This window comes from Mus pahari, chromosome 7 (assembly GCF_900095145.1).
Source record: "Mus pahari chromosome 7, PAHARI_EIJ_v1.1, whole genome shotgun sequence".
Classification (NCBI taxonomy): Eukaryota; Metazoa; Chordata; class Mammalia; order Rodentia; family Muridae; genus Mus; species Mus pahari.
Window position 1 is genome coordinate 68,778,330 of NC_034596.1, and position 18,511 is coordinate 68,796,840.

At 41.4% G+C, this 18,511-nt stretch overlaps 1 protein-coding gene across 4 annotated transcripts in view; it reads left to right on the top strand.

Annotated features, from left to right (window-relative positions):
- The window catches only part of Slc38a6 (solute carrier family 38 member 6), a 64,988-nt gene that overhangs the window by 31,066 nt on the left and 15,411 nt on the right, over nt 1-18,511 (top strand). For all 4 annotated transcript variants that reach the window (XM_029540926.1, XM_029540927.1, XM_021202386.2 and 1 more), the window contains 3 exons: nt 7,316-7,394; nt 14,449-14,531; nt 15,112-15,170. In XM_029540926.1, the coding sequence (XP_029396786.1) occupies nt 7,316-7,394; nt 14,449-14,531; nt 15,112-15,170 (221 nt within the window). The remainder of the gene's footprint in view (nt 1-7,315; nt 7,395-14,448; nt 14,532-15,111; nt 15,171-18,511) is intronic.

Consider the following 18,511-nt stretch of genomic DNA (forward strand, 5'->3'; position numbering starts at 1 on the left):
TTCATTCTTAGAGCTGGTGTTTGCTTGCTTGTTTTAGAACTGGAAAAGGGCGACTCAGGAAAGCTAGGAGCGCTTATTTTACAGTGATGGACGCATTGTTGTAGTCACATTACTCGGAAGCTGACTTACTGAGAGCCTGTGATGGTAACTGACAGCAGATTTCCAGAGGTGTTCCTTCCTCAGCCAATGTGCATAAATTATTCCTTCATTGCAACAGAATTTGACGCTTCCTCTTGTCAGTAGTGCACTGCGTCACATGTCAGGTGCCTTGTGTTCTGTTACCTCCAGCCTTTGGTCAAGTAGGCCAAGGATCGATCTCTCTCTCTCTCTCTCTCTCTCTCACTCTCTCTCGCTCTCTCTCGCTCTCTCTCGCTCTCTTGGCTTTAGTTTTTGCCTTTGTTAAAAATTTTTGGTGGGAACTGCAGAGCCTGGACTCTGCTCTCATCTAGAAGTGTAGATTCTGATGTGGTTCTTGGGGAAGGTGCCATGGCGTGTCAATTCTTTCAGGCATTAATGGGGCAGAGTCTGTGTTTTTCGTGAGGTGTCGTGCCTCAAAGCTTCTTAACTCTTTCAGTCTCTCCCCCTCCCCTTTGTGTGTTGCAGGGTGTCACTGTGCGGTCCAGGCTAGCCTCTGAGCCCTAGGCTTTTCTGCCTTGGTGCCTGGGCACTGAGATTGCAGGTGTGCACCACTGGGATTGCAAGTGTGCACCACTGGGATTGCAAGTGTGCACCACACCTAATATATTAGTTACTTTACCTAACACTGCAACCAAGTACCTGAGCAGGGGCTTTACCTCGGCTTACAGCTCCAGGGGACGAGATCATGGAGAGGAAGGTGTCGCTCCAGTACCCTAAGGCTGCTGACAGATTGCCCCACAGTCAGGAAGTGGAGAGCAGGGATCAGTGGTGCTCCCTCTCCTGTTCCCATTTGCTTTAGTCCAGGACTCCCGCCCACCGAGTGACACTGTCCACAGTCGGGGTGGCTCTTTCAGCCACAGTTAAACTTGTCTCCCAGGAGTTCTAGATCCTGTCAAGTTGACAAATGTTGTTAGCCATTATACCCGGCTTCTCTCTCTTTTTCTTTAAAAAAAAAAATAGTTAAAGACTTTTCACACAATATATATCATGCATATCTCTTGTGGCCCCAGCTTTGTTCTATGCTATGTGATGTTTAAACATCTTCACCTTCTTGTTTTAATCCCTAATACTAAAAGGAAAAACAAGAGCAAAATGATCATAAATTCATAAATTACATTTGACTACTTATTCTGTGGGTCTTTGGTGAAGGCCTGGTTTATTCCCTTACCATAGTCATAAACAAACAGGCGCTCATGCTGACCACAGGCACCAGTGTGACCTACCAACGTGACTGTGGTGGGGCTTCCTTCCAGTAACCCGTGAATGAGGCTGTAGCCCTCCATGTCCCCTGCCTCCGGCAGAGCTAGTGTTTGCTGTGAGCAAGTTTCTGCTGGGCCAGAGGGAGAAAGGAGACAGCCTAGAGCGTTCATGTTGAATGTTGTTGCTGGCAGGAGAATGAGAGTGCTGGGTTTGAACTTACTGAAGTGCCTTCTAAGAGGACCAACAGTGTAGTGGGAAGGCCAGCTGTTCCCACAGCTCCTGCTGTTTCATTACTCACTCTTCCCACAATCTGAAAAATAGTTTCACATGAAATTAAACTTCTGTGGTAGACCATCCCGTAGGCGGCACTGTCACTAGAAATCAAACAGCAAACCTTCCCTCAGCTTAGTTAAGCCAAGGAAAGTCCTACTCACTCTTGGAAGTCCACGGTTAAAGCAGAGCCAGTTAATGTTCCTAATTCACACATCTTGCTCAACTTAAAACATTTCCATGAGTGGCTCTGAGCAGCGGGCCAACTTACTCTACTTCTATAATATGTGAGTCTTCATGTCTTAGCTCCTAGGTCCTCACAGAAGATTAACCATTGACTCGCTGTACATTGTCAGGGAAACCTAGCTTCACAGGAACCTCCTGAAATGGCTAGGATGGCCCAAGTTTTCCAGTCTGGCACCCACATTAACAGCCTTGATTAATGTCTTGATTAATGCCTCAGTTTGGGCTAAGAGGTGTGGGAGAACCACAGCTGCCTATGCACTAAGATAGCTCAGAGTCTGCATCTTACAGACAAGATTCAGCAAACAACCACAATCCATGATGGAATGTTAGACAACTTACATTGTGTTCTTCCTCTTCTTATGATTGTCAAGGAGGAGCCCAGGGTAGTGACAGAGGGACAAGTCTGGCCTGTCCCTCAGGAGCTGGGCTTGGAAGTGCTGCTACACCACCATCTGCTGGTCAGGCACACTGCAGCTTTGTGGTTGTTTTGTTTTGTTTTAAAGCCAGAACAGTATTATCTCCAATTTTTAGAAAATATTGCACAAGTCTAGAATACAGGAAATTTGAGAGGAGTCCTTTTTCACAAGCATTTGCCTTGACAAAATTTAGTAGTAACATATCATTTCAAAAACAGTGCATTAGCAGTTATTTCAGTTGAAGTTTGATAACAAGATTTTAAAAATAGATGATCGTGTGTGCTTGTGTGTGTGTGTGTGTGTCCCTGAGGACTGCATGCATGCTAAGCAGGCTCTGCACCACAGTGTTTTCCCCTAGCCCTCTTTTCCCCTCTGTTGGAGACAAGCAGGCCTTGAACTTCCTGATCCTCTGATATCAGCCCCAAGTCGCCGGAATTCTGGGGCCTAGCCACTAGGCCTGCCACTAGGCCTGCCACTAGGCCTGCCACTAGGCCTGCCACTAGGCCTGCCACTAGGCCTAGCCACTAGGCCTGCCACTAGGCCTGCCACTAGGCCTGCCACTAGGCCTGCCACTAGGCCTGCTTCTCTGCTCCTGCTTAGGTGTAGGGTCTTAACAAACTGTAAAATATGGGCTCTTTTAGGACAGTGAAGTAACATTTTCCACCATGTGAAGTGTTTTTCCAGTTTTGCACAACTTAGGGAAATTACATTGTTTTATAGAGATTTTGAGGGGAAAAGATTCTTTTTAAAAAAAGAGATTTATACAGTTTGAGTGGGGCTAGAATTTCCATGGCATTTAGAAATCTAGTGGAAATAGCAGGTTAATGAGCCATCTTGAATAAAGTAGTTATTATCCATGAGTAAAGACAAGTTTGCAATAACACTGAGTCTCTCCCATGGAAAGGCAAACCATAGTGCCTCTGTTTGTTTAGGCCGCTGACTAACCTCTGAGAGGTTGCCAGGCTCCTCCTCCCCCCACCCCCACCCCCTCCCCGAGAGTGCTGAGAACCCAGTGCTATTTTTAAAATAGCTGAATGTCATCCCAGCTTCATGCATGTTCTCCTAAGTGTCTGACAACATGACTAATTGTCTTTTAGACTAATGATCAAGGCCCAAACTCGGTCAAGTCTTTTCTTTCTTAAAGTTCTGTGCTTAACTAATGACAAGCGGAGAAATATCTCAGGCTGCTTGGGGAGCACTAGTTCCTGAAGCTTAGAGATGCAGAGGAAGGGGTTTGCTTGGTTTCTTTCAGGTTTCAGTGATGTGTTAAATCTCTGATACAAGCAAATAGGAGACTTTCTCCTTGCAGCTCTGCCTCTACTGGTGTGCAAATAAATAATGACAACAGATACTATGAAATCCTGGCACGAAGCTCATGAATTTTGAGCCAGTTACTCCAACAAACGGGCTACAGCCCCAAATGGACTCCGTTAACAAAGCAGGGTGTCTCCAATGCAGTGCAAAGCTTTGATCTTCATTCGAGAGACTGTTATTTTCTTTGAGCCCAGCTGATGAACTCAGCAGCCAAAAGCTGTTTGTTGCTTAAGTGCTGATAAAAATAAATAAAGGCTTCATTCTAGAGGGGGCCCTTTGACAGAGTTTCCTTATTTTTCTTGGCTTTGGCTGATGGCTTCCCCACCTGCCCAGGGCAAACTAGCATGTAATAGAGCGAGCCCCTCAAGTCAGACCGGCTGTTAGCACCAGCACCCACGTAGCAAATGTGGGCATGGGACTCCCATCTCTGTGGGTGAAATCATGGCTTCCTGGCAGGTCACTGTGGAAAAGGTGTGCAAAGAACTTCCTATCACTTAGAATGTAGCCAAGCATGGAAGAGGCTTGCTGTGCATGTGCAGTGTGAGCAGTGTTCCCATTCTCTAGCCTTGCTCCTCTGTGTCCCAACTCACAACTCCCATGACGGTCAGGCAGTAAGTAGTTAGTTAGTTAGTACTCAGGTCTCCCATGACCTCAGGCAGTAGTTAGTTAGTCCTCAGGTCTCCCATGGGGGTCAGGCAGTAGTTAGTATGACCTCAGGCAGTAGTGACACTTTACTTGCCTGACCAGACATCTGTTTCAGTGCTTTCCTGATGGAACCATCACTTTTCCATGTGATTTTCAATTCCTGAGTCTTGAGTAGGTTGACAGCATTCTTCATTTTCTTTCCAAGGTAGTTTCATTCAAAACAAAGAGGAGAGAATCCCTATTCGGCTAATGTGGTGAAACTAACTGATTTGTAATGGCTGAGAACTGTCATCCAGGTGTATCTTATACACGGATCTTGGTTTGGTGTTAAGGAGACCAGAACTGTTTGCCTGTAACCGTGGTCCTTGTGGGTGACGCTGTCAGCCATTAATTTGGAGGAAGCATGTTGTATTAGTAGTCTAGACCATAGAGAGATTCCAGCAAAAATCATTTACAAATTTTTGCTTATGCCCTGTCACTCCAAGATGTCTTAAGCATTTCCTTATGCCATTAATAGAAGACATGGGATAAAAGACAAGGCAACCAGCTTTTCAACCTAGTGACCTTCTGGTTAAAAACAGTGGATATATGAGCTTTTCCGCTGATAATATTTTTCTAAACCGTTCTCAGTTTGCTTTGTTGACTGGATCTTTTGATGTGGCTGTATGTAATTAAGGTGTATTTCTAGTGTATCTAGTCATCTTTTGTTCTTAGTATTGTGTATTATATGTTAAGGTGGTAGTACTTACATGAAAATTTATTTGTGGTTAAGAAAAAGTAGCTTTAATGGTGAGATTTCTTTGTTTTACTTGCTCAGCCAGTGGGATTTTCCCCACAGTAGACTCTGTGGTTTTGTAGCTCTTAAAACTCACCAGCATTTCTCTAAGGAAGAAGCAGGGTTTTACGTCTTTTATTATACTCGTGTATACTGAGAGGCCTTTTTTAAAAAACAGAAACATATGTTTAGTGAGTTCGTATTTCTTAAAATACACATGGCTCTTCAGACTGGAATCTGTTGAAACAGGACTCCCATTTGAAAAGCAGAGTGAAGGCTTCAGTGCAGAAGTGATCGAGTGATTAGCCAGAGGCTAATAGAATCCTGGGAAGAATGACAGATTGTATACGGGAAGAAATACAATCTCGCGCTCATTGTAGCTTTTTTACAATTAAAGATCAAAAAAATAGAAAATTACTGGAAGCGATGGATGTCTGAAACTTTAGAGATGCACATGGTGCTGGATGAATCCCAGCAAAAGACCCAATGCTCAGATGATAAAAGTGTTGGGTCGGAAGTCGTTCTGCGTGCCTTCTTCTGTTGCATCCCTTTTCTGAATGCACTTTTGTCTCTTTACCCCTCCCCCCTCTCAAGATACATTTAAGTAGTTTCTAAGCCCGTGTCAGAAACCTCATGTCTGTTTTTCTGCATCACACCATGTACATATAGTTAGTTCTCTGGAAAACACACCACCAGGATGACTCCAAACCCTTGAATGGGGAGGTAGGCATCAGCCTTGCTCTGTCCTGTGCCCAGCTCATGGCATCTCTCCTGAGCAAGTGTAACAAGCTAGAAGACAGTTCTCTATCCAGATGCTTACAGCAGCCACAGCCAAGGGCTGGTACGCATGTCTCAGGGGCTCTTGGAGAAAAAGAAACAGTCATAAATTACAAGATACCAGTGCACGTTTTCATTGCAAGTGATCCTTACTTACCTGTTCTAAAATTAACTTTACCATGAGTACCTGCTATTTTACAAAACAAACAAACAAACAAACAAAAACTGTGTTGTCATGTAATTATTTCTTCTCCTGCAAGCTAACATGTGTCATTATTCTTCAGAGTTAAATTATGGCAGCATTATAACTGCAGGGCTCAGCTTCTCTCCAACACCTTGCCTGAGAAATGCACTGTTCTTAAACTGTGCGTCCTTTCATCCAACTTCCTCCAGGCCTCCATTGTTCAGACTTGGCATTCATTGGTGTTCTTAGTTTTTATAAGTCCAACGAGAAAGTGGAATGTTTCCTGAAATATAAATAAGTAATAAAAGCAGTGTGCACATAGAATACACTCTTCATTCTTCGAGGGTGGTTTTTTTCATTGGCTCTTAAAAAAAAAGTGTGTGTGTGTGTGTGTGTGTGTGTGTGTGTGTGTGTGTGTGATCAATCTCTGGGGGAAAGATTGTTAAACTGAAGGTATGACTCCGGATCATCTGGATTTCCATAGAGCTGAGCTGAGTAAGCTTCCCCTTCTGTATTTGCCTAAATGAGTTCTATATTCCATGGCCATATTCATGATGGAAGGTTTGCAGGAGTGTGTGTGTGTGTGTGTGTGTAGGACAGAGAGTGTAAGAGGGTATAAGATTCCTGGAGCTGGAGCTACAGCTAGTTAAAAGCTGCCCAGCAATTCTGGGAGCCAACCACTGAGCATCTCTCCAGCACCAAACTGTGTTTTAATAACCACATAAGGAATAGTAGCATTATTAAATGATATACAAGCCAGTTATTTCTCATATGCTATCAGATAAAATCCAGATACAGTGCTTCCTTTGGTTTCTAACACACACAGGGCACGGATGTGAAGCTCTGGATCCTTAGGCAGGCTGCATGGGCCGTGACTCAGAGGACAGCCTTATATAAAGTTCCTGTTTATTCTGCTTATCTTTTATAATATGTAGCAGAGAGACGAGAACGAGGGACTTGGGCTTCTGAGCGTGACCTTCCTTCCTAGTTAAAATTTTAAAAAGCAAGTGATCAGTTACTAATTGTACTTGTTTTGTGTTTGTTATTAAATTAACTTTTTGTACATTGGACAGAGTAGACAATGCAAAAGGGAGTTTTTGCAAAGCTTTATAAATGGCCTATTACAAAGCGCCCGGTTCTAACAAAGGTTATATGATAAACTTGCCAATTCTTCTCTACAGAGCCATTTACCTTGCTTTCTGTTGTCTATGTGTTTGGGATAATTCATTGTAAGTTATCTTCTAAATGCTGCCCAAGAGCCAACAGACATATGTGTTCCTGAATAGATTACTCTTTGAATCTATTTGAATGGCTTAATTGTAATAGGAATTCTCTTTGTTCTTTTTGCAGCTATGTCATCTTATCTTTTAATTATTAAAACAGAGCTTCCTGCTGCTATTTCGGAATTTTTGCCTAGTGACCACAGTGGGTAAGAAAAAATGTTCCATAGTACCTGTCCATTTATAATCTATTCATTCATTTGTCCATTATGCTTTTACTAAAACCTAGTGGCAAGGGAAAGCAGTGTAGTGCCTCAGGATGCTTACAGCGTTTGTGGAGTGGAGCAGCAATAGAGGAAACACTGTGCACATGTCTGCACACGTCTGCTGATGACCCACCATATTGAGCACTGTGCTGCCAACCACAGCAGTCCCAGGCGATTAAGAGAAGCCTCAGAATCTCTACGTGGGAGGGACATGAGTGATCTCTGCTGTCACCGTCTCAGCAAGGCGTTGTGACAAAGAATATGATGGTTGCAGCCACTGTGGGAGGTTCCTATTAGACAGCATAAAGAACTATGGGTGAAGAAGCCTTGTGTTGCTTTGCCTTTCTTAGTATTGTGAATAGAGCTGAACCATGGCATACTGCCTTTCTCCTTTAAACGCAGACTCCTACACAGTACGTTTACTTAGCTCTTTTTATGGGTAAGGAACCCACATTCTTTATACTTTTCTTTGATATCTAGATATCTAGAACAAGACTTCCTTTTTTTTCCTAGAAAAATAAGCTCTGGTTAATCCTGTCAATTGTCCAGTTTTCAAACCATAACAAAGGACTGCCCTGTTTCTAGACTGGAGTATTTGGTTGGTTTTCCCCAGTGATCAGACTTATCTGGAATGAAGGGGAAAACTTCAGAGTTGAGTTTTCAGCTTAGAGAAGTTGACTTCCCTTGAAGAAGCAGACTAGTGCAGATGTGTATGTAAGGAAAATTGTTATTTTCCATCAAAATAGGAACTGTCAAGATGGCATTAAAATGGGGATGGTAACATCCTCCATCCTCAGAAGGTGTCCTTCATGCGGCACTTTAGGCTCCTTAGGGTCCCACAACATGCTCCCTGATTCCTGGACTTACGGTCAGCTCTACCTGGTTGTGTTGAATATGTTCTATTAGATATCTGACTGCTCTAAGAAGTAGATGTGTGAAATATACTTTTTTTGTATTTGTTGTAAACATCTTTTATTTATTTAATTAGTTAGTTAGTTAGTTAGTTAGTTAGTGAGTTAATTTGGTTTTTCGAGACAGGGTTTCTCTGTATAGCCCTGGCTGTCCTGGAACTCACTTTGTAGACCAGGGTGACCACGAACTCAGAAATCCAGCTGCCTCTGCCTCCCGAGTGCTGGGATTAAAGGCGTGCGCAACCACGCCCGGCTTTGTTGTAAAAATCTTAATAACCACTTTTGTTATTTGAATTCCAAGTTGAGAAGTGTGTGTGTGGAGCTAAGAACTCAAGGCAGTGTGAGGAAGAATAAAACAGTAAGGAAACATGTGTCCCACTCACTTCACACTGGCTAGCCTCCCGCATCCGACTCCTGACCAGCTAACGGGTCCTGAGCTGTGGGTTTCTTTACCTGGTGCTTTGAGGGCACCAGTGAGGGCTGGGAGTGCAACTTTCACACGAGTGTTACCAACATACCCAAGGCCATAGGTTCAAGTCTCAGTACCAGAAAAAAAGCAAAAACAGTAAATAAAGCCTTTTGAAAAGGCTGGAGAAGCTCAGTGGTTAAGAGCACCAACTGCTCTTTTAGAGGATCTGGGTTCAATTCCCAGCACCCACATGGCAGCTCACAACTGTCTGTAGCTCCAGTTCCTGAGGGGATCTGATGCCCTCACACAGACAGACATACATACGGGCAAAAATAACAGTACACATAAAATTAATTAATTAACTAATTAAGAGAAAAAGAGGTCACCAATGACCTTATCTTTAATTAGTTGCTTCCTTAACAGAATTATTATAATGATCAAATAAGATAGCACGTATGCACATCTTCTAAGTGTGTAGCACAGTGTACATGAGGAGAACAGGGAATTCCAGCGACAGTGATTGTATTAAAGGTAGACTTTCCTTTCTTATTCAGTTTGCCAGGAAACTCAGAGTCAACCGTGGATAAACTGTTCGTCCTAATGGTTGTCATATGTCACCGAGCTTGTTGCTTATCTTTTGTCTTAGTTTTAAGTCCTGAATTCGGTGACCTCTATTAACATGTTTTAAGTAAATTTACAAACACTTACAGTGCTGTGCAGTAGAACTGCTATTAGAACTGAGGGGTTTTACCTGCTTTCGCTCTAAATCAGTTGCCATGTCTACTGTTGTTTTCTCGTTGTTTCAAACAGTTGAAAATTCCTGTTTCACTCATACTAGTAAAATCTTTGTATAAATGCTCTCTTTCTGGCAGGAATGGGCTTTAAAACCCGCACGCTTCAATTACTTGTCACCGATTTTCATCCACCGTGTGTGAGATTGCACGTTTTTGATGACTCGTATTGTTTTACATGTCCTGTATTCATTTATTTAGAGACTATATTAATTGGATACAGGGCATTAGTCTTTGAAGCCTAATCTTGTAAAGTCGGAGACAAATGTTGCGGTAATGAACATGGCTTGGGGGGGCAGTTTATTCCTAGGTGAGTTGTGTGGAAGTATTTCTTCACTGAGATCACATGATATTGATGTTTCAGTTTGACATTTGGTTTACCATAAGTTTAGTTAAGATCTTTTATTTTCTGGGTTGCCTGTGGGTATGAATACCTTCATGAACTATGACCCTTTATAAAGATGCTGTCAAATCACTTTGTGTTCATATATCCTAATTTCAAAACGTTACCATTGGAAGTCCAAATCAGCAATACTTATACCAAGCTCTTATGATACATCCATATTTTTCCTAGAATAACTTGTATTTTTTAAATCTATAGCTGTTAAAAGTCGGGAGCTCTCTGTTAACATTTAATGGTCTTGTCAGGGGACTATGATTGACACAATTAAGTTGTCTTGCATTTGAGTTACATAATTGATATGGGATGTGAGCATGGTCCTAATTGAGAACATACGATACTCTTGTTCCATTCTATTCAAGAATGAAATTAAAACAACTTATAAATAAATCTGGTTTTCATTGAAAAATGGAAAAAACATCTGCGTGCCAAGCATGTGCAATACAGCTAAGGATTTATACTCTGTGTTTCATAGTTGGAGCATTTTTATCATATAGGATTAAATCCACAGATCAAACAAGTTTTCTAGGAAATATAAAACCTTTGACTCTAATTCTTTTGGCTCAAAGAGAATATATACTAGGTCACAGTAGGAAAACAGGAGTTTGGTTAGATAATTCTTTTTTTCTCTCTCTTAGAAAAAAAAATTATGTGCAATAAATTATCCTAAAACCTTGGTTTGTAAAATAAATGTATTTAATATGTACTTTTTAAGACTGCTTATTGCTGGTTTGTATTCTCTGGGTTTAGGCTTAATCTCATTTGTTCTTTGGACAATCTCCATTGCCAAATGCAGTGCAATTGTCTGGGGCCTGCAAGTGAAATGTGAACTCACTCCCCATATCTTACCGTGTAGCCTTTATTGATAATGAATGAATGATAAAAAAAATCATTATCTTAATGATTGATTTTATTAACATCAATCAACAAGTATAAGAAACGACTCATAATAACCAGTAACCAGGTCTAGACAAACTGTTTTAAAACAAAATCCTATTACGAAGATTTTTAAGTTCACTCCTGAAGAGAAAGTGAAGCATGACTTTGGAATAGAAAAAGGATTATCTGAAAAACAAAAAACTGCCATGAACTCAGACTTGCAGCTGGAACTGTGAGTTTTCTCATTGCAGCTGTGGAGAGCACGGTGAAGATGCTGGACAGAGTGACCTCTGAGCCCCCTCCAGCCCAAGCATTCCCTAGCTCTGCAAGTTTGATGCCTCCACACCCTAGAGTCAGGGCTGGGTCAGTCTCCACTCTAACAGTATACACGGACTGCACTTTCTGCACCTACATTCAGCCACAACTCAGGATATCGAAGTGTTCCTTTAATCCTATGCAAGGGGAAAGCTGTGGTAGTTCTTCTCTCTCTCTCTCTCTCTCTCTCTCTCTCTCTCTCTCTCTCTCTCTCTCTCTCTCTCTTTCTCTCTCTCAAAGAGTTAAGTTGGTTTGTAACTATTTTTTTCTTTTTCCTTCCTTCCTTCCTTCCTTCCTTCCTTCCTTCCTTCCTTCCTTCCTTCCTTCCTTCCTTCTCTCTCTCTCTCTCTCTCTCTCTCTCTCTCTCTTTCTTTCTTTTTTTTTTGGATTAGAACATTGATCATGAGTTGCACCCTCTTAACCAATATTCAGTATACAATGCAGTGTTGTTATCCAGCAGGAACAGCAGTGCTAACAGATGGAATCTGCTCCGCTACTCCCTCGGGGCCATTTTCTGCTGGCACTGCAACTGTCTGGGTCTGATCCTGGGTCTCAGAAGGGACGACGTTTCCGACAGAGCCCCTGGCTGGCTGCCAGTCTCAGAGTTAGTTACCAGGTGTTTCTTGGGAAGGGCTGTTGTGAAGTTCCTCTTTGGTTTTTGTTCGAGAGTGACTAGAAGATGGGCGTGCTGGGTATCAGTTTGTGTTTATTCTATGGCTGCTTTCATAGCGTTTCCTGCACCCCAGCCACTGAGGGGCACGTGCAGGCGTAACTAGAAAGTACAGCATCAGCCCTGCAGAGCAGAGATGCATGTGCATCTGGCAGCGCATTTGCAAAGGACAGGAGTTAGAGTAGGACAGGGAACGTGACCACAGGGCTCTCTCTGCTGCTCCTCTTGAGGATGTTGTCACTACCCAGCAGTCGTGAGTAACGGTCTATCAAAAGGGTGTCCTCACAAGCCAGGGTGTAATGATACGCACTGAACAGAGAAGGCCACGTGTGCTCGAAGCCCGCTCAAACCCAGGCAAAGGAATACTTTCTGAATTTGTCAGGGCAGTGGGACACTGGCTACCTGGTAAGAGTGTAAGAGGATAGTTTATCACAGGGTGGGGTTAAGTTGAAAGCATCTCCCAAACACCGTAGGAATCCCCGTTGATCGTTAATGTCTCCCAGACCTGTTCTATCCTGGGTTTTCTTTCTTCATTTTTTTCGTTTTCCCAGACAGGGTTTCTCTGTGTAGTCCTGGCCATGCTGAAACTCACCCTGTAGACCAGTCTGTCCTCAAACTCAGGTATTCTCCTGCCTCTGCCTCCTAAGTGGTTGGATTAAAGGCCAGCAACACCACCACCCAGCTGGGTTTTATTTTCTTACATTGTTACAATTGTGCTTATATTTAATATGTTTTGCTAATCTTCTTGGTTAACTACTAATTGTGCTGGTTACATATTATTGCCATTTTTTTCCAGAGATATTAATTGGACAATAACATGGTAATACATGTTGGACCAAGTATACCACATCCTTGATTATTTTACTAACTTAATTTCAATAATCTCAGGATAGATATATTTAACTAGCAACTGTTACTAGATTTTAATTCCTATAGATTTGCTAGTTCATGTACTTCTATCATGAATTATTTGTCTTTCATGTGTGCATGTATTAAGGTCTTGGGGAGTTAACTTTAACTTTAAAATTTTTCTATAGCTGTACTAAATTAAAGTTATATATGTACCCATGTATTATAACCATATAGTAATAACCATTTTTATATTCTAGATATATCCTTCTAACTTTAAATATATATATTTATATTATTAAAAATAAATATTTTATGTTTCATATTATGTTATATATTTGCTATATATAATATGCTATGTATTTATTACTTATAATATATTAAACAATATTTTGTATATATTATGCATATACATATGTATAGATATATTTACGTATATCTTTTTATATATATTGCATAAACATAAAGTATGTAATGTATTATAAGTAAATTAAATTTAAATATGTTATTATTATTATTAAATGTTGAGTGTTACTTTTTTCTCTCTGTACTAAAATTTTTCTTTCATTTTGTGTATGGGTGTATGTGTAATCATGAATGTGTGTACACATGTGTATGCACATGTGTGTGGAGAGAGAGGACAACCTCGGGTGTTGCTTCTTAGGTGCTATTCAGCTCTTTCACTGTGTTTACACTTGCTAGTGAGGCTGATCTGGCCAGCAGCCCTGCCACCAGGTCCCCAGAGCACGCTGGGTCTGTGCCAAGTGCCCAGCTTTTTTTTTTTTTTTTTTAAGGTGGGTTCTGTGGATCCAATGCTATTCCTCAGGCTTGCAAGGCAGGCAGTCTACTGACAGGCCCAGCCCCATGTTTGCGCTCTGTTAGCAAACACGGGAGCACTCTACCAACCAACCATTCTTATTCAGTGTTCTCAAAACTGTTAGAGAAAAGGTTAGCACTTTGGAGAAATGTAGAGAGGTATGATGAGGGAAATGACTCCTTCCTTGCTATATCACCCAGAAACAATGAAGTTCCTGTCCTATCTTAATAATACCTGTATTTTTCTCCAAACAGTGTCAGACTATAAACACACTTCATATCCATTCTTTCAGAGTTGTACTATTAAATAATTTGCTTGCTTCTAGTTTTCATGATTTTCTCAATTTTCCTTATGTTAAATGTTCTCTATAAATACCATTTTATCAAAGTCTCTGTTCCTATTGCTAATGTTCTTGTTGTTCATAATGTTCTTATAGGGCATAATTACTTGAAGGCTCTTAGCATCTATTGCCAGTTGCTTTCCATGTGGGAATTAGTATGGTTTTAGCATTCAGCTATGTTTGGCATACCTCAGTACTCCTCACCAATAGGAGTCATTATCTCATTTTTAAAGTATTTGTTATTTTGGTAATTGAAAAAATGGCATCTCATTGGGCATTTTTGTGTGTTTGTTTTGGTTTAGGTGTTGTTTGGAGACAAGGTCTCACTCTGTAGCCTCACACTGTTGATCTCGCCTTTGTGCTGAGCTATAGGCTTATAGCAATACTATTTTAATCCACTCCCTAAGTTCATATCTATTACTAATAGTGCAAGGGTTTCCTAACAACAACATTTAACAAAAAAGCGGGGTTTTCTTTTTAATGGATGATCCTCTCTCCCTCCCCCCCCTCTCTCCCCCCTTCCTCCCCTCCACCCCCTCCTGTCTTCTCTGTATGTGTGTTAGAACAGGCATGAACGAGTCCTGTGTCCTGTGCCTAACAGAGTTTTTCCTGACAGGTCTTGGTATCTTGATGGACAGATGCTGCTGATCATCATCTGTCTAGGCATCGTGTTCCCTCTCTCACTGTTTCCCAAAATAGGTGAGTCTGAGAGAGCCCAGGGTCTACAGAGAGTGTGAGGCCAGAACCTCATACCACCATGTGTTTAGGAGAGTAATGCTTGTGAGTCCTTTTAAATTTGGCCCATTTTCGGTTGCCCTGCCTAGCTAACTAACATATGACTTGGCTTACGGCAGCATTCTGTCTGTCCCGCTAAAATGAAGTCCTTACAGCAGACCATCGAGGAGCAAGGCTTCCCATGCATTGCACTGCTCGTGGTAAGCCAGTTCCTGTTCTGCTGTGCAGAGCTTCATGATCTGTGACAGACGGGCCCTAGGCCCAGATACCAAGCTGCAGTAGACAACGTGCCCGAGATGCATGGCTCTGTTACCAAGCTGCAGTAGACAATGTGCCCGAGATGCATGGCTCTGTTACCAAGCTGCAGTAGAAAGCGTGCCCGAGATGCATGGCTCTGTTACCAAGCTGCAGTAGAAAGCGTGCCCGAGATGCATGGCTCTGTTACTAAGCTGCAGTAGACAACGTGCCCGAGATGCATGGCTCTGTTTGTAAGTCAGGATCACTTGCCTTATAAATTGCTTTTTATTTTATTGGTATTTTACAGGCTTTCTTGGCTACACAAGCAGTCTATCATTTTTCTTTATGGTGTTCTTTGCTCTTGTGGTAAGTTTAAAATATAACGCATTGCTCATTTCATCTCAAAACACAACTGTGTTAGTGACTGACATTTCTAGCTGCTTTGCACTCGGCACCATAGCCCACTTCGAATCATCAATAGCACTATTTTTTTTTTAACATCAAAGTAATTTCAGTCACAGGATTATTCATTTTGTCTATTTTAAAGAAGCTTAAAACAAATTTAGTATCTTGTAGTTGGTCAGAGAGGGACATACAGCACTTGCTAGGACTCTATGTAGAATAGACCCAGCTGTAGGACTTTGTGGAGCAGTGAGCGTCCTGATGCCTTATTCCACTGATGAAATTATAGCTTTAGAGTTTGAGACTTGGTTGGAAAGCCCTAAAGAGAACTGGGATATGAACGCAGTCCTATCTGCCCTGCTTATTCAGTGTAAAATGTTCCCATAAAGATAATAGTGGGAATTAATATTTTTCTTCATATGCAGAAAATATATTTTAATTATCAGATTTTTATTATATATCAGATGGCAGTTTTACTTATTTTATATTTATAAAATAATTTAATGTAGGCTTTTTAATTCTCCTAAGACAGATCCTTACATATAAGACTTTTTCCTTTGCACTGTATTTTATTCCATATTAAGTATATAAATGTCAAACCTTACATAAAATAAAATATTTTTAATTTGCCAGAAATATGTATATTCCAAGTAACCTTTTTCTGAGCACACAACTTGCAGCCATGCACTACTACATTTATGTGCACACAAAGTTACATACACACACAGCCACACAAACATGCAACCACAGACCCACTCTGTATGTGGACACCAGTCATATTTGCATCACATCTGTCTTTGGCTAACATCTTCTGAGACCCAGGACAAAGCAACTTAAAATAAGTGCAAGTAGCCCTGATTTCACTCTTCATAAACATTTATATTGTAAGGGACTTGTTAAGGCTAAAATATTTAACAGCGCTTGGTCATTTTTTAATTTATCTACATTAAAATTATCCCTCTACCCACCCCAATTGTCAATCAAGTAATGACAAGTTAGCATATAATATTTAGGTTCTATACTATAGAGAGAAGCAGTAGGTATTTTCATCACAAGGTAGTTGTTGAGAAGCATCCACATGGTTAAACGGTATCCCTCATATACATAGGAATGTATGGATCTTAATCGCGTGTAGATAACATACTGAATTTTGCCCTGGCGCTTAATCGACAAGGCAAGCATTTCATAGGTAGAAGTAATTCCGTTTTCACAGTCAATAGCTTAACACAGGTGGAGTGTATTGATGCAATATGTCTATTGCAGTGTTTTGTTTCTGCTGCAGCAGATACTCTTTAATTCAGTGCAGATTTCTGCTGCAGGGGTCACATGGAAATAATTCTCCCATATTAATCCTGATGCTCCACAAATCATCTACTTGAATTTCTACCTTTGAGAAGAGTTGAAATTTAGATTCCAGCAAGACCATGCAGTTTATACTTTTTTAATGCTGTTTTTTTATTGCCATGTTTATTAGAGATTCTATTTCTATTTTTGTTTTTGTATTTTTTTTTTTTTCTGAGACAGGGTTTCACTATGTAACCCTGGCTATCCATGAGCTTACTGTGTAGACCAGACAGGCCTGGAATTCACAGAAATGTATCTGCCCATGCCTCTGCCTCCTTAGGGCTGCAATTCAAGCTGTATTCTACCATGTCCAGCTAACTCACTCTTTAAAAAACATGTGCCAGTTTTTAAAATGTGAGACACCGGTAATTCTCTCCCGTCCTGTGATTGGGTCCTATCCCATTTCTCACCTGTCTCAGCATCTCTGCCCATTGTTTAAGGATGTGTATGCATAAGTCTATTGCATTTATATTTTATAGAATCAATCCAGAGAACGTTTTCTTTGTTTGTTTGTTTTGTTTTTTGTTTTTTCGAGACAGGGTTTCTCTGTGTAGCCCTGGCTGTCCTGGAACTCACTCTGTAGACCGGCTGGCCTCAAACTCAGAAATCCGCCTGCCTCTGCCTCCCAAGTGCTGGGATTAAAGGCGTGTGCCACCACGCCCAGCCTTAATTGTTTTTCTTAATTGTACTCATCAGGCATTGCAGATCAAAGGGTCTCTACTAGCTGTTCTTCCAGATCCTGATTGCCATTAAAAATTTAGCATACATTTTCCTTTGAGAGTATCTACATCTAAACATGTTTCAATTTGGCAGTGGCTCAAAGTGACAGTAAAGATGATGCTTTTATCCCTTCTTTTTCTAACCTACCTTCTTGTCACCGGCATTGAGAGAGTTGGGGTGAGTTGCTGAGATCTCTGTAAAGGAACGTGGGAAGAAGTAAGCTGGGAGCTGCCCTGCAGAAATGGAAGGGCCTTTCGTGCAAGGGCATTAAGGATTTTTAGTGCCTAAGGTGATTTCTCTTCTTCTCTTTCCATCCCCCAGAGTGTCCTCCTTACCCAGTCTGTCTTCAGAGCCAAACAAGGACCCCCTGTGACTCTCTGCTCTCTTGTGCTTGGGTCTCTGCCCACTCCTCACCTGTCTGCATCTGCATCTCTCTCCACCTCAATCCACCATGCAGGTTTGAAGCTGGGGTGCCCCACAGGAATTAGCTGTAATGATGGCATTTATGTTAGTGTAAAACTAAGCTGCCAACAATTTTTTCTAATCAATGAAATAGGCTATATTGCCTCTCGAAGGATTTTGATTTGGCATTCAAGGCCTGGTACTCAGCAGGCTCAGGAAGCCAGGAGGCTCTGTTGCTGTCAGGGACTGCTCCCCCCACCCCTCCCCACCCCTCCCCACCCTCCCAGTAAGAGGAAAGCAGGAGACATTGAATTTGCAGTGGCATCAGCAGGGCTGAAAGGGGCCCTAGCTTGGCCCCACTTTGCCAGCTACCGTCATCCTCACCCCACACTCCATCTCTCTTTTAAAACAAAACAAACCTAAATAAAACCAAACCAACCAAACAAAAACCAACTTTTCAGGGAAAGAAAAGATAATGAGATTCTTGGTTCTTGTTTTGTTCTTGTCTCTTGATAAATTGATGGTTGGAGTTGGTTTTATTTTGAAAACTTACCTGGAAATGCCCAGTTTGTCCTTAGACACCCCACCCCCTTTGGGGTTAGATTTTAAATTAAAAGTGACTCTTGGGTTCTCTCATTAACTTAATCCTAAAAGTGTGTGTTTTCTTTAGATTTATCACTGTATAAAATTTTGATTGAATTTGTTAAAATCCCAAACTAGATAAGTTCCAAATAGGAATAGTATTTACTTACTGGTCTCCTGCAAAGACAAATACTTCCTTTCTTCTCTCTGCCCCTTTGTATGCTGGGATTTAGCCTGGAGCAAACATTTGCAGAGTA